Genomic DNA, 15280 nt, shown 5'->3' on the forward strand with positions numbered 1-15280 from the left:
CATGGGATGATACTACCATGATTTGCTTCGTTCTTCATGCATCTCTGTAAGAAGTCTTTCCAGTAATACCTTCTGTCACCTCATTCCATATGCAAAAGCTGCAGAATGCAGGCTGGCATGAAGCTTGACCAGTCAGCCTTTGGAATCACTAGGCCCTGTTTATGATGGGAGTAACTATATAACACCCGCTTCCAGCTGTGTTGTCACATTGAGAAATTTTTAGTGCCTGCCCCCCAACCCAGACAAGGCAGAGTAATAATCCATGGTTTGTTGCTGGTATCTGTACAGCAGTGGTCCCCAACCTTGGGCCTCCAGATGTTCTTGGACTACAACTCCCAGAAGCCTTCACCACCACCTCTGCTGGGCAGGGTTTCTGGGTGTTGAAGTCCAAGAACATCTGGAGGCCCAAGGTTGGGGACCACTGCTGTACAGGACTCTTGTTTAGCCACTCCTGCCTTCAGGAGGAACCAATCAGGAGCCATAAAGCAGTATCTACCAGGCTACCATTCGCTACTGATTGCCAGGATTCCAGAGACTCCTGGTGGATCAGAATTTCTTAACATGTTCACTATAAAGGTCTGCTTGGATGATCAGGTGTTGTATACACATGTGTGTGCTTAGGGGTGCTAGGCCTCATTCTCTGCCTCTTTGGTGGCAGGTGTCCCCCCCCCCCCAATCCCTTGCAGCACAACCCTTGGAAACAGTGGCACTGTTGTTGCCTTTATTGTTGCACTGACTTGTCATTCCAGGAAGACATCAATAGAAGTCATAGTATTTTTTTCCTCTCTCTCTCATCCCCCTCTCTCTGATATGGTTGGATGATGAAAGATGTTACCTGAGGTCTTCTACAAATACATTCCACATGTCTAGCAGATAGGGTGGTAAATGTCATTTACTTAGTTCACTGTTTCAAGCTATAGGTAGAGCTTATGTGAATCAGTTTTCCCTGTAAACCACAACCTGTGTTATACAAATAATAAAGATGAATAGAAATGGGATTGTGTCTACCTTTCTTTCTGACATGCTAGTTTGCTGTGTAGGATAAAGGCAGAGTATCAAGAAGCATTCAATTATATTAACTCTGCTTGCAGTTTGAAGTGGCATCATCCAGAAATTTATTTATCACAACCCCTCTTTGAGTTTGGCACAAAGTCCTCAGTTTCTCTGTATCCCAGTGTGTTCTCAGATGTATAAGAATGAATCTGGCAGTTATATTTCCAAAAGCACGTGTACAAAGTAAAGTGGAGCACTGCTTGCTGCATCTAATACTCTTTCATCTGCCAGACCTGAGCACTTGCTTGGCGTTTCTGTTCTACTCTGGCAGTGCGAGAAATAGCTAGATCTATTGCATTGTGGTAGCTAAAAACAGGATCCCTTTCCAACCGGTTTCCTGTCAGTGAGGGGCAGTTGTTGATCTATCTATCATTCAGGCTGCCTGGTTTCAACTCTGTGCTGTTTTGCCAGGGTACTAAGGACGCACCAGTACTACCTTGGGTGCATTCTTGATAATGGAAGGAGGTCAGGAGTAGACCTTGTAAATTCTTCCTTTCCATGACTATTCCCTGTAACTGCAGTCTGATGAACTGCTGGATGAATGCTTGGTCACATGACCTGGTCAGATTACTGTGGCAGCTTCCACAGTTGGATCTTTGTCTAAATAAATATTGATCAGGCTATAGGTCACTGACTTCAAACTCTGTTTTCATTCTGGTTATGAAGGTAACCCTAGCTAGTGTCAAACTGGTTTGTGGCTTAATTTAACAAGATTTTTTTTCCTGAGCAGAAAAACAGAAATAAAACAATAGGAAAAAGAAACCAATAGTTAAATGCAAAAGTGAAAACCAAGATCAAAATGCTTATTGGAAATGAAAATTCTATATGAAATTTAAAAAAATACTTTTCCAACACTTCCCTAGTTTAAAAAAAGGTTCCAAAGCATCATAGCACCAACAACCTTTTTTCAGTGTTTAATTCTTCACACAGCCCCAATCATAGCTGCACCCTGAAACAGAAGTGTAGAATGATGCATGCATGTAAAAAACGAGCTTGGGCTTTTTCAGGAGGTGTTTGCAAAGAGAAGTTGCACCTCATACATAAGCTATTTGGAAAGTCCTTTGGCTGTTTAGTAAGGTTAAAATGAAATGAAATGAAATGAAATAGAAGTGCATGCTAGCCAAGGGGATATTATTAGCTAGTAAACACAATAATTCAATCAAAGTATAAAAGTGCTATTGCAAAATATATCATAGGACTTTGATACAGGATGAAGAAGGTTGTTAGACCAACTGAAATTAAATTTGGACTAGCCAGTAGGTAAAACAAAGAAGTGGCAAGAAAGAAAAAAAGAAAGAAAAGAAAAAAGAAACAGGAAGTTCTGATTGGCAAATAAATGATCAGCAAGCGTGCCCGGCCAGGTTGAGCAGCATGTGATAAGAGGGTGGAGCATTGAGATGATAGAGAAAAACTGACAATATATAGTTTAAAGTGCCAGAATATACTGTTCTCCAGGAACAGGGATACAAGAGACCGTCTTTCTGAAATTGTTCCCCAGGAACAAGGATAAAAGAGATTGTCTTTCTGAAGTTGTCCCTGTAAGATGGAACTGGGAGTGGTGAAGCCTTAGCAGACTCTGCTAACCTTCATACTTTCTTGAGGTTTTCACTAGAAAGGTTGGAGGACAAACTACAAAGCAATGCTCTCTTCATTGATAATGGTTGAACTGATATCAAATAAAAAACACAGAGAGAAGGTGACTGAGAGAAGAGGGCAGGATTTGAGGTGGAGCAGAGTTGCCAGCAGATAAAAAGTCTTCTCAGCATACCTCCTAGAAAGGGAACTTGTTAAATCTTTTGTTGTGTGATGGGATTTTGATGCCTAGAACACAATGGAAATGGAAGGAGAATCTGAAGTAGGGACGTGGTGGTGCTGCAGGTTAAACCGCAGAAGCCTCTGTGCTGCAAGGTCAGAAGACCTGCAGTCGTAAGATCGAATCCACGCAATGGAGTGAGCTCGCGTCACTTGTCCCAGCTCCTGCCAACCTAGCAGTTTGAAAGCATGCAAATGCAGGTAGATAAATAGGTACTACCAGGTACTGGCGTTCCGTGTTTAGTCGCGCTGGCCACGTGACCACAGAAACTGTCTTTGGACAAATGCTGGCTCTATGGCTTGGAAATGGGGATGAGCACTGCCCCCTCGAGTCAGACACGACTGGATTAAATATCAAGGGGAACCTTTACCTTTAACCACATGCCAAATCAGCTCCATGTGCAAAACCATCTATGGTGACATGGGTGTCATGTCTAAGCATTGAGTACAGGTTCATATCTTCAGGAGATGCTATAAATTGCTATTTTCATGGTAGCTGTAGCAACTTATGAATGGAACATTTTTGTCACTAGGCCCTCAGCTGGTCAATTGAGAATTTATTAGGAGTGTTCTTTGGATTTGAACAAGGCTTTAAATGCATTCATTTGAACTGATTCAGGAGTTATGCAAATTGAACTAGGATTCCTCTAAAGCAGAACGAATATTAATTAGCCATGTGGATTTAGAAGGACTCAGAAAGTGTGGCATTACATGTTGATAAGTTTCTCCCAAGCTGCACATTTAAAGGAGTCTTTAGATTAGAGAGAGAGAGTGATGCCAGTGGGTGTAGTTGCATTCCTAGAAGGAGACAACACACGTAGGCAGACACCTGAACATACAACCTTCTGTGTGTCCATAGCTACAATTTGGGGACAGGTCTGGAGCATCTGTGTGACAGTGCTGTAGACTTGTGTGGTAGCTTTAGGCTAACATAAGATTGTTTATAACATGGCCTTTTGTGAACTACAGTTCATTTCCTCAGATGCAAGGGTAGGTTTGTTGGCCAACCCCCCCTCCAGATAAGCCTCCTTTGTCAGAAAGTATAATCTTAATACAGTATTAATAATAATTGTGCACCATCAATTTCATTCTGCCTTATGGTGACCATTTCCAGGGTTTTCTAAGTAGAGAATACTCAGAAGTGGTTTTCTGTTCCCTTCTTCTAGGGGTGCCCTGGGTTTGTGCAGCTTGCTCATGATTGCACAGGTTGGCTCCTCTCCAAAGATGGACTTTGGGGGATTTGATCTTAGAGATTCCAAAATAGATAGCTCTAGATACACTTGACACACATATTGGGTATGCATGCTTGAAGGAGGGATGTTGGTCTCATGTCAGTGTGTCATACTTAACCATGGGCATTCTATATGTATCACCCCCTATTAGATTGTCAGAGCTGAGAAGTAATGAGTTAAAGTAACATAGCTAGCTACCTTTTATACAAGAGTGGAGCAAAGTGAGCTCTCAAATGTAATGCATTGAGTGGGAATGCTTGCTTTGTTGATGTAATGAGTAAGGCTAATTAATTTTACAGTTCCTTTTAAGGGCTGTTTTCAGGGGCATTCTGACAAGAATGTTGAATATTTCATTCTCTTATGAATGTTAATGTTTTGTTTAAAGTAATATAAAATAATGACCAACACAGTGAGCAAAAGACAAGGAATTATGCAAACATATTTAGAAATCAGGGTAGCAAGTCATTTTTAAAATGTAACTTTACGAACTCTGAAGCTTGCTAGCTATGCCGAAGATTATTTTTTGTGAATTCTGGGGAAGTGGACTGTACTGCGTAAAAGCTCATGCTGTAAATACATCTACTAATCATAAAAGTGCCACGATAGTGTTTGTGGTGGTTCTTTCAAAGACTAACCCACCTTCCCCTTTTGAAAATGGTGTGCACTGTATGTTCTTGGAGATTGCCTCCTGACCATACGGTGTTGATCAACAATGATGAAATCATTTGATTAAAATGAAGAGATGGGCCTGAATTAATTTGGGCCCCTTTCATATAACCTAAGTTGTGTAGCATCTTGTGTAGCATTCCCTACCCCTGGGCCGGGGTCCTTCTTCTCCAGCAGCACTGCGGTCCAAGCACGAGGCTCAGCCTGCCCATCCCTGCTTCCTTTGGCAGCTGACCATTATGATAGGGAGGCAGGATAGTGATTCTTCCCGCACAGCCGACGAGTGGTCAGCTACCAAAGAAGGCAGGGGCGAGCAGCCCAAGCCCCTGTCCAGATTGGAGTGTCGTCGGAGAAGAAGGACCCCAGCAGCACACAATGAAATGTGAGTGGGCCAACTGGCCTGAAACAGAAAAAGTGACTGATATCCTTGATTCTTAGCAAAGTGGAGAAGAATGTAGGTGGCCTTACACTGGGCTTAAAATGACATGTCTTTTGTGCCTCTGGTAAAGACATTAATCCCAGTCATATAACACAATCCTTGTCACATCGGCTCAAAAGTGAGCCCTATTTAGTTCAGTGAGATTTTGTCCCAGGTACGTGTGTGTAGGATTGGTAGCCTATATGTCCTTAGTCCTGATTTGGGAACACAAAGAACATTGTACTAATTCCACAGTAAAGTGTTCGCTCTGTGACAATTGAGTGTTTCATTACCAACATTCTTGACATTATCTCTGTTAGTATTTCATTAAAAAAAAAAAAGGTTCACGGGAAGACCAGATGAGTTCCACAGCACATTCTTGTTCCTTTAAAACTTAAGATGTATTCCAGAGCAGTCATACTGCAAACATAGTTCCATTAAATACTCTTCATAGTGTTTGTTTTCTGCATTCCAACTAAAATGTAAATACAAACAACTGCTGTTAAAGCACTTCTGAGGCAATAAGTATGAACTCATTAATGGCCTAGAAATAACAAAGCCTGTTATTAACCTACTAATGTTTTGCTGCTTCTTTTATTTGTTTTGTAGAATCACTATTTATTGTATATATCAATTAGAGTTATTTAATTTTGGAAATCCAAGCTAGACATGAAGGCTTTATATATTTTAAATATTTTGCAGAAAGCTGTCGAAGAATCACTTAATGGTAGGTGGTGATTGAAATTTTGTGTTATATTTCAGGGGCTTGGCTTTGATGATTTGTCTCAGCCAGAAAATAGCTGTTAACTCTGTTTATACAGATATTAACACAAAATAATGTAAACATTGCTGATGGCTTTAAATTATTGGTGGCTTATAGATCGCCAACTGAGAGTTACAGTTTTGAGAGCCATTTTGTGGTAGAGAAATCCTAGGATTAACTTGATGCCAATAATACACTGTAATCCCATGTTTGTATGTGTATCGTGTATGTAAAGAAAGTTGTTCTGGGTTTTTAATGCTGAAAAACTATTTTTTTAAAAAAAGAAATCCTAGGATTATCTGGACCTCTGTCATGCTTGGTGGCTTGCTATCATAGGATAAATAGCTCTGTAATCTTACAAATGGCTTTGCAAAGAGGAATCAGTTTCTTAATGAAAGGGATATTCCTTCTGGATGATAGATGTTGAACTTTCTTTTGCATGGCGTGCATGGACTTCTGGAATGGTGCTAGGCAAAGCTGTACTTTCTGTATCTTGCCTTTGTCTATCTGGTTTCCTGATTTGATCCAGTTGGCTGTGAAAAAATCCCACGTAGACTAATGAAAATTCAAGAGGAGTGTCAATTGTACTGTGATTGGGGAGAGACATAAATGATGGCGCTTAAATTTCTTCATTCTTACATGGAATTTTCTGGCATGCTGGAAAGTAGCATTAAACCCTAATCTCTTCTAAGACAGTTGCTGCTAAACTGCTCTTTACTAATTTCTTTTTTAACCACTAACTCTTTCCTTGGTTTTTCAAAGATGCAAAAGGAGTGATGTTAGAATGATGGTGAGTACATACTGCCTGTCTTTGTTTGACATATTTGTCATTTGGCCTTTTTAGTTTTTATCTTTTGATTTTCACACATTATTCATATAATTGGCGCTATATGATATGCAGCACGTCTAAACTTTTCATGCCAGAAGGATGCAAACCCTATTCCTGTAGTGTGGTCTTCTTTGACATCAATTGAAAGACATTCCCCTCTCCCCCGGTTATGACATACCACCATTCTAGATTCAATTAAAAGCAAATTGTGAATTGATTTCCAGTATCATGGCATATTTTATTTTTGCTGCCATAGACACTCATAAAAACACATAGATCTCTCTCCCTCAAGGCTGGTACTGATTTGTGAGTTCTAAAAAGTTCAGTGCAAGAGAGAAGCATGATCGGCCTGTGTTGCTTCTCCTTATTGTGATGCTATTACAAAGGTGAAAAGAAATACTTTATCTTTCCCCTTACCGGCCATCTCATAAGTCCTTTGGCACATGCAGAGGGCTTGGGGACAGAAGAGTCTATGGTGAGTAAAATAATAACTGATTGCAGTACCAAGCAAAAATGTGGACACCTGTTCACTGCCATTGCTTGCACAGACATTTATATCCTTAGTTATGATGAAATCTTTCACATAACCTGTTGGCATAGCCCTTCTTTATAACCTTAGAATTCTTTGTGGTGTTAAAGTACCTGTACTGTGCATTTAAAATCTGTATATTACTCAGAAGTCATGTTGCAGATAGTATATGCATGGTTTATACTTGGAGGTTTGGGAGTGGGAAAGATTTTGCTGGACAACTCCCATCAGCCCTGCCCAGTACAACTAATGGGGAGAGATGATAGGAAATAGATTCAATAGTATCTTGATGGCCACAAGTTGCCCAACCCTGCTAACTGCAGATAGCAAACTAATTCTGCAAATATCGACTCTTGTGTAGCCCATATGGCACTCCCATTCTTGCAGAAGAGAGATGGGAGATCTTTGGGGGAAATATGTGTACTCTTGTGTGCACAGATTACAAAATAGCTTAATGAGGACAGAACATCTTCATTGGCCATGGCATGTTGGCTATTCAGATGAGAAGAATGGAAAATTCTGGAGTTGGCAGGGAGGAAGTATCCTGGTAATTGACATGGCTGCATGGAACCATGAATGGCAACACAGTGATGTCTCGCAAGACGAAAATAATTCGTTCCGCGAGTCATTTCGTATTGCAAAAATTTCATCTTGCAAATTTTCCCATTGGAATGCATTGAAAAAATTGTCTTGTGAAGCACAGCCATAAAAAAATTCATCTTTCAAGTCACCAAAAAAATCGCAAAATGCTTTCGTGTTGCAAGTTTTTTGTTACACGAGGCATTCGTCTTGCAAGGCATCACTGCATTCCACATTCTCACTTGATACAAATGCAACTTGACATGTCATTACAACAGAAAGCTTTAAATGGCTAAACCATTATTGATCATGCATATGAGTATTCCACTTACAATTTGTGTATGAACATGTGGTTAAAGAAGTTTGTAGGATGTATGTATCTGATTATATGTTAACAAAACAATCACTAAAGCATTTGTCAATAGAATTATTTTCTTTTTTTATTAATAGGAAAAAGAAATACTTTGTCACTGCTCCACTGAAAAAAATGAGGACAAATAATTAAGCAAATGTTCATATTCCATATACTTCATTCCTCATTTCTTGACTTGCTATTTACGTCATACTTCATTGATTTCTGTTTGAACCAAATCAGTTACATGGATATCAAATTAATCCACGAATGCAACCTAACTAGAGACTAATTAGTTATTAGTCATTCAAGCAATTTGTCAGTTAGATGATCATGAGCATTTTTTCAGTTCTGTATGCAACTTCTTTCACTAGATTCAACTGGAAAGCAGTTGCAGTTCATTTATCCACACATTAAGAGTTGTTGGGGATACCTGAAAGGTAACACAAGACACCCTAATCCTTGAAATAATGTGGTACTGTAATAACATAAGAGTCCTGATGTAAATGCATACGGTGGAACCTGAAAGGCAGTGCATTGACCAACTAAAGACTTCTAAAGTTCCTAGCAGTATAGCATGTAGGGTGTATGTACCTCCCAGTCTACAGGGGCATGAGTACTCTAATCAGAAGCTGAAATCAGGAAAACCTGCTGTGCACAAAATGAAGTGCTTTGTTGTAGACAAAGACCAATAATCTTGATTCTTCCAAAAAAGAAGGCAAAAAGGTTTGATGTTGCCTCTTCTTAAAATTGACCCTATGGTCTTTATAAAGGGTTAAACCAAGGGCCAGTGCTTTTTGAAGATTCTGTTCAGATTTAAAACTTACCCTGTTTCTCCCATGGGTCAACGTATGTTATCCCTTTTGTATTTTTATTGTCAAGCGACTCTGGGAGGTGAATGAGTTATCCAGTCTGTAAAGCATGATGGGTAAAACATGGGTTCAGTTTACTTTACAGTCTAATTTTTATTCAGCATCAACGATATTGATTTTTAGAGGTGTACATGTTTGTATTTTTTGACTGCAACTCCCAGAAGTACCCATGTTGCCTGGGGAATTTTGGGAGTTCTAGTCCAGAAACACAAAGCTACACACTTCTGTTGATTTTGCAAGCTTCTGTTCTTTTTATAAATGTATTTCCTAATAGCCTGCAAACTGTCATTGAGATGGAGCCTTTGGAATAACTGTACCTGGCTGGTGGGTTATAGCCCCTCAGAGTGTCCTCAAAATGTTCTTCCAAAATGTCAGTTCGTGCTGATTGCTTTTCCTGTGACAGTTGAATCGAAATAATTTAATTGCATGAATTTTATATAATAACAGCAAACTTAGTTCGGTCAAGGTTTAGTTTTTACCTAGCCTAGATATCTCTATCGATGCAGAACATGAAGGTATCATAGGCTTCAAAGTACCAAAAGCGAAAGCCAAAAACAAAAAACACCATGTAGGAGAATCTCCAGTGAGGACTGAGCATGCCCATTGGGCACAGTGTGTCTGTTGGGGAAAATGGAAGAGATATAATGCAGGCCTCCAGGAGCAAAAGCCCGGTTTTTGTTTTAAAAATGGGTAGTGGCGATGGGAATGATACAGGGGAACAGAGCTGCACACATCCCCCGGGCATCAGAAACCTCATGGGTTTGCATTGTGCTACCCCAAGTATAGAACCATAATTGATAGCTCGGCAGTGAACACAATCCAGCTTAACTTTTCTTTTTTAAAAAATACAGTGCAGAATTAGCCAGTGGAATTTACATGTTTTGTAGGAAGAATTGCTGAAGAAAACCAAGGCTTAAATTTATATAGGGTCTCTCACCTTTCCTGCTACAGCCTTTCTGGTGCCAAAAATGTGCTCCAGATGGGTTTCCAGTTCTTCTGAGCTGATTTTGGGGGTACAGTAGAGAAAAAGCGTTGCAACCCTCTCCCATCATGCCAGATCCCACTGTTGTGAACCTAAAACTCTAGCGCTGGAGGATGCTGCCCAAGCTTACAGGCTGCAGTAGCTATGCTGGATGACTTACCCAAAAGGTATTGTTGAAGGACAGGTGTTTATGAACAGCTAAAGCTGAAATTTTGTATTTTAAAAACACGATCCCCATCCTTAGCTCCAAACAGTAAGTTAATTTTGTGTCGTATTGAAAAATATTGTATGTTGAAGCAGGCTTTAACTGGTGTTTCCTTGTGTGCTATATCTATTATTGTAAACAGTAGATAGTAACCCTGTATGTACTACAACTGAAGAATTGCGTCTGTGACTTAATCCTTAACACTGTAAAGGTGGTACTTACATATTATTGGCTATTTGTACTGAAACAGACCACACATCTGTTTGTTTCTGCATTATCAGCTTGGACTGGCAGTGGGTCTCCAGGTTGTTTTTTCTGTCACCAACAACATGACGATGTAACTAAAGAAGCTGAGGATTAAAATGGCGCACTTTACATATAAAAGATGTGGTTATTTATAGCAAGTATTTGACTTAAACTAGATCCTTCTTCAGACCAAACATGAAACTGGATTTTAGAGTTGTTTTCCTAAAAAGAGGTTATATTTTTATACCTGAAATACATTCACACATCTTCTAATACACATTTCAAATATATCCACACATCTACTGAAGGTTTTAGAGAACAGAAAAAAGTTATAAAAATCAATTATCCTGAATTTTGCACAATGCTCTTTCATAGATAAAGTGTTATTGCTGTCATAAATCACTGTTTCCCCCTTCAGCCTTGGAGGTTTAAATATAATTTATTAGTACAAATCCGATTTGTTAGAGTTAACTCTTCTTTTAAAAAATCAGCTCCCATTTTGAGTAATTATTTTCTCTTTATATCCTAGCAGGTGATGTGAAGTAACTGGATCTGATGTGGACATGGAGACAAGTGGAGAGAGACTTTTGTTGATACACCGTGGCCTTGATGATGCACTATTAAAAGAAAAACAAAAATCAGGAAATTAATTGTTTTGCATGTGTGGAAAAGTGCTGTAATTACTTACATGATGTAACTTTATACTCACAGCAGCTGTAGTAAGTTCCAAAAGAGAAGTGGGTGTATGCACGCAAGTTTTTCTTTTTTCTTTTTCTTTCAAGGGTGGATGAGGGCAAGAAAACAAAAGACTCTTTTATACCCACTGTAATGTGTCTCTTTAGTGCTGCACTTGTCAGAATGATTGAACTGAACTCTCACTTTGCATAAAGACCAAATTTCATGAAGGACTAATTTTGGACACCATAATATTGGCATGGTAGCTGCCTTCTTCTCTGGACCAATTTTTGGGTTGCTGTGCAGCAACTACTTACATGGAGCGGTACCTTCATGATAATATCAGTAATATAGCGGTACTACTCTATAAAAGTGGCTGCTGTACTGTGTTTAATATATCTTGTATGAAGCAGAACCTCCAGCCTCAACATTCAGCAGGGCCAGTTTTACTTACTCTTCCATTTTTATTGTGGAAGCAGTTTTTTCCCAGTGGCCTCAAAATGGAGCAACATTCACCCTGTCTTTAGAAAAGCTGTACTGTGAGAGCCTTGGTACCCCTGAATGTTATCTCTAGGTCACATCACAAACATCTGTGGGAACAATTCAGCAAATCTTTGTACTGCATTTATTTATATATTTATTTATTTATTTATTTGATTTCTATACTGCCACATTAGTCCAAGCACTATACTGGGCAGTTGCACAAGATTAAAATATACAAGCTTAAAATAATACCCCATTCCCCCCCCCAAAAAAAACACCATTCAAAAACAACACGGCCACACCAAAAATTATTATTATAGCCATAAATACGAATAACTTTATAAAAAATTGGATTTTTTTAAAAAAATAAATGGCTGTTAACAGCATCCTACATATTCAGTTTTAAATAATTTAGTTGTTACCATCTTTCTGTGGTGAAGGAGGGAAGGAACATGGCATACCTCTGTTGTCATTTTTCCCCAGAGACTAGGGGCTCACTATAATAAAGACATAGCAACTTTTAATAACATAGATTGAGAGGAGGGGGTGGGATGGATAGCTGATTTCTGGGAGAGACGTTCCAACAGCTTTTGAGGTCCCAAACTATTAAGGGCTTTGCAGGTCATAACCAGCACCTGGAAACTAACAGGGAGCCAATGTAGGTGTGTCAAGACTGTGGATAAATGATCAGATTTAGTTTTGAGATTACTGTGTGAACTACTGTTGCTAGACATTTCTCATTCATGTAGGGGTGCAACATGGCACTCAATCAAAGTTGATAGAAGGCACTCTTGGCCTTAGCAGATATTAGAGTCTCCATAGGAGAGTGCTGGGTTGAAGACTACCACCAAGCAGTGGACCTAGTCCTTCGGGGGAGTGTAATACCATAATGACCAGGTAAATTTTCCTCTAACCAGTTCAACTGGAGCCTAACAGTAGGATCTCCATCTTAATCAGGTTTAGTTTATTGACCCTCCTGCATGATAAAATGCTACTGTTCTTCTTCGTGGCCTCTGTGAATGCCTAAAAACCTAAAAACATCATGTCTTTTGACATTTTATATGATAAAATAAGAAACAAAATTAAAATAAAGATACTATTTACATAAGCATTATTTGTATCAGTATAGTGTGCACCTGATGCAGTACAGGATGAACAAATATTGTTCCAAGTATAACATTTTTTAAAATGAATTATCATACAGTGAACCCTCAACTTACAAACGGCTCGACTTACAGACTTTTCGAGTTACAGACTTCTCTTGCCACAAAATTTAGGTTTGACTTGCAGCCAGAGAATCGACCTACAGACCAGAAAAAACAAAAAACAAAATGGAACAAAAAAGGAACAAAAACGGCCAGTTACGGATTAATTGGTTTTCAATGCATTGTAGGTCAATGGAGACTCAACCTACAGATTTTTTGACCTGCAGCCACTGTTCCAGTATGGATTAATTCCGTAAGTAGAGGGTCCACTGTAATTAGTCTCTTTTTTTCTTCCCTAAGGAAATGCTTGGTTTCCAGCTCCTTCAGATGACCACAGAAGTCCCATCCACCCACTTGCTGTTAGAATTTCTACTGTATATAGTGTAATTCTTTGTGTGTTTTGGTGAGCAGTATTGTAGTCTTAGTAACTTTCTCTCTCCACCCCGTTCTTTAATTTAAACACTCTTAAAAGCAAGGGTCAAGTTCAGCAGGATAAAACCCAACCCTCTCTGCACTGCTGAATGTTGTCATTTCAAGTTCATTAAGTTGAAAATTGACACACAACAGTTCTGCTAATAAAATCATCTTCTTTTCCTACATTGTTCAGTCTGCTAGTTATGAAATATACACATAGAAACCAGAAGTGGTTCTTTTTTTAAACCACAGGTTGATGGCATTCATAATTAGGCTGCAGAGTCTTCAGTTGAATTTTGCTGTGATGTTGCCTTTCCGTGATTTCTGTGTGCAGAACATGTACAAGATGATCCAAGGAAATGTATTCCTGTGCCTGTCCAGTTTTATAAAGGTTAAAAGTATTCTGTATAGAATCTGCTCTACGCGTATGACATGAAAAAGGCCTTGTCTGCTCTTCTACCACCTTCCTACAGAGAATCCACTTACAATGAATCTATGACAAGAGCAATTGTATTATTTAAACCAATATTTTTTATTGTTCAGAACTCCTAACTTGTAGTTATATCCCTTTTTGTACATTCAGTTTCATGAAACACTCTTCATTTGCTGGAATGTTCAGTGGGACTTTACTCACCTGCTTCATAGTTTTCCAGGGCAAAATCTGTCAGTACCTTTACCCTTCCACCTCCCCTGCAACAATAAACTGTATTTCACCTTTACAAAGAGACAGTGTTTGTTTTATTTTAAACCAAGTTTGTTCCATTAGGCTTCCTTTCATCTCTTTTCTCCATTGCAACAAAACAAAAGGGGAGAAAGCAGGCTGGGCATGTAGACCTTCCAGGGTTGCTAAAGGAGTGGTGTTTTGAAAAGTGAATCCACAGCCCCCCCTCCAACAACAACCTATCTGAGACTCCATCTGAACAAACTATTCAGACCGACTGCTAACAACCAAAATGCTTTGTGAATATGTCAAGCCCTTGATGGAGACTGACTCTCATTTTTGGACTAGTATGTTCACTAAGAGTCAAAATACCCCAGCTTGCCTCTGATTTTGATTGTTCCTTTTATTTTTTAATTTTCCTTCGGAAGTGTCAATTTCTCATATTTCTGCATTATTTTCCAGTGTTAGTCATAGACATCTGAGTTACACTGGCCTAAATGCATTTCATAGTCCCTGGCAGATTAGACCCACTCAGTTGCTTGCTGAACACAGTGAGCAGGTAATTCCTGCTGATCACACATCAGCTGATCCATCAAAGCATAGGAAGCAGGCTTGATCTTTGCTGATGCATCTCAAAAAGCAGCTTCACCCCATGCTGTGAACTAATTTTAAGGCTTTTGGAAAAATACATATATAATTTACGAGCCAGGATTGAGGATTTCATGACCCTCCATATACTGGGTGACAGGACCCCTTACCACTGGATATGCTGGCTAGACCTGTGGAAGCTGGTATCCAATAAGTGAAGGGAAACGTCCTCATCCCTATTTTACAAAGTGAAAAAGCAACCAATACAATTGGTTGCAGAGGATAGAGTGCTGTCCTCTGAAGATGCCGGCCACAGAGACTGGTGAAATGTCAGGAAGAACAATCTTCAGAACACGTCCAAAGAGCCCGAAAAACTCACAACAACCAATACAACTGAATTAGCTCTAAAGCCAAATTCTCTCCTACATGGGAAGCTGCTGAGACTTCTTGAAGGTCTTGGATTCTGCATATGTCCTTTTGAGAAATTGTATAATGTGCGCAAGAAGGCCATTTTCTTTAGAGTTTTCATGGCAGCCGTTAAAATGCATTAGTTTCGTAAACGACTACTTATTTTCTCTAATGTTTAAGAAACCAAAGTGGTTATGGCTGTTATAAGACTGTGTGGTTTCATTTTTGTAAATATAAAAGCCAAACCTTTGTACTTTCTCCGTGTGGAGAAATCTTCTTTTAAACGTGTTTTTATTTATTGAACATGG

General features: G+C 39.2%; 1 protein-coding gene across 21 annotated transcripts in view; it reads left to right on the forward strand.

The window, feature by feature from the left end:
* CD47 (CD47 molecule) overlaps positions 1-14038 on the forward strand; it is a 75148-nt gene extending 61110 nt beyond the window's left edge. For 2 of the 21 annotated variants that reach the window (XM_072993899.2, XM_078389862.1), the window contains exons 9-11: positions 5884-5908; positions 6707-6734; positions 11068-14038. In XM_072993899.2, coding sequence (XP_072850000.2) covers positions 5884-5908; positions 6707-6732 — 51 coding nt within the window. In that variant the 3' untranslated portion in view covers positions 6733-6734; positions 11068-14038. Of the gene's footprint in view, positions 1-5883; positions 5909-6706; positions 6735-8331; positions 8522-8607; positions 8674-11067 lie in introns of those variants that run through there. The other 19 variants (XM_072993902.2, XM_072993910.2, XM_072993905.2 and 16 more) reach the window with 17 other exon arrangements.
* Positions 14039-15280: the final 1242 nt, after the last annotated feature.

The sequence above is a fragment of the Pogona vitticeps genome, chromosome 3, assembly GCF_051106095.1.
Source record: "Pogona vitticeps strain Pit_001003342236 chromosome 3, PviZW2.1, whole genome shotgun sequence".
NCBI classification, from domain to species: Eukaryota; Metazoa; Chordata; class Lepidosauria; order Squamata; family Agamidae; genus Pogona; species Pogona vitticeps.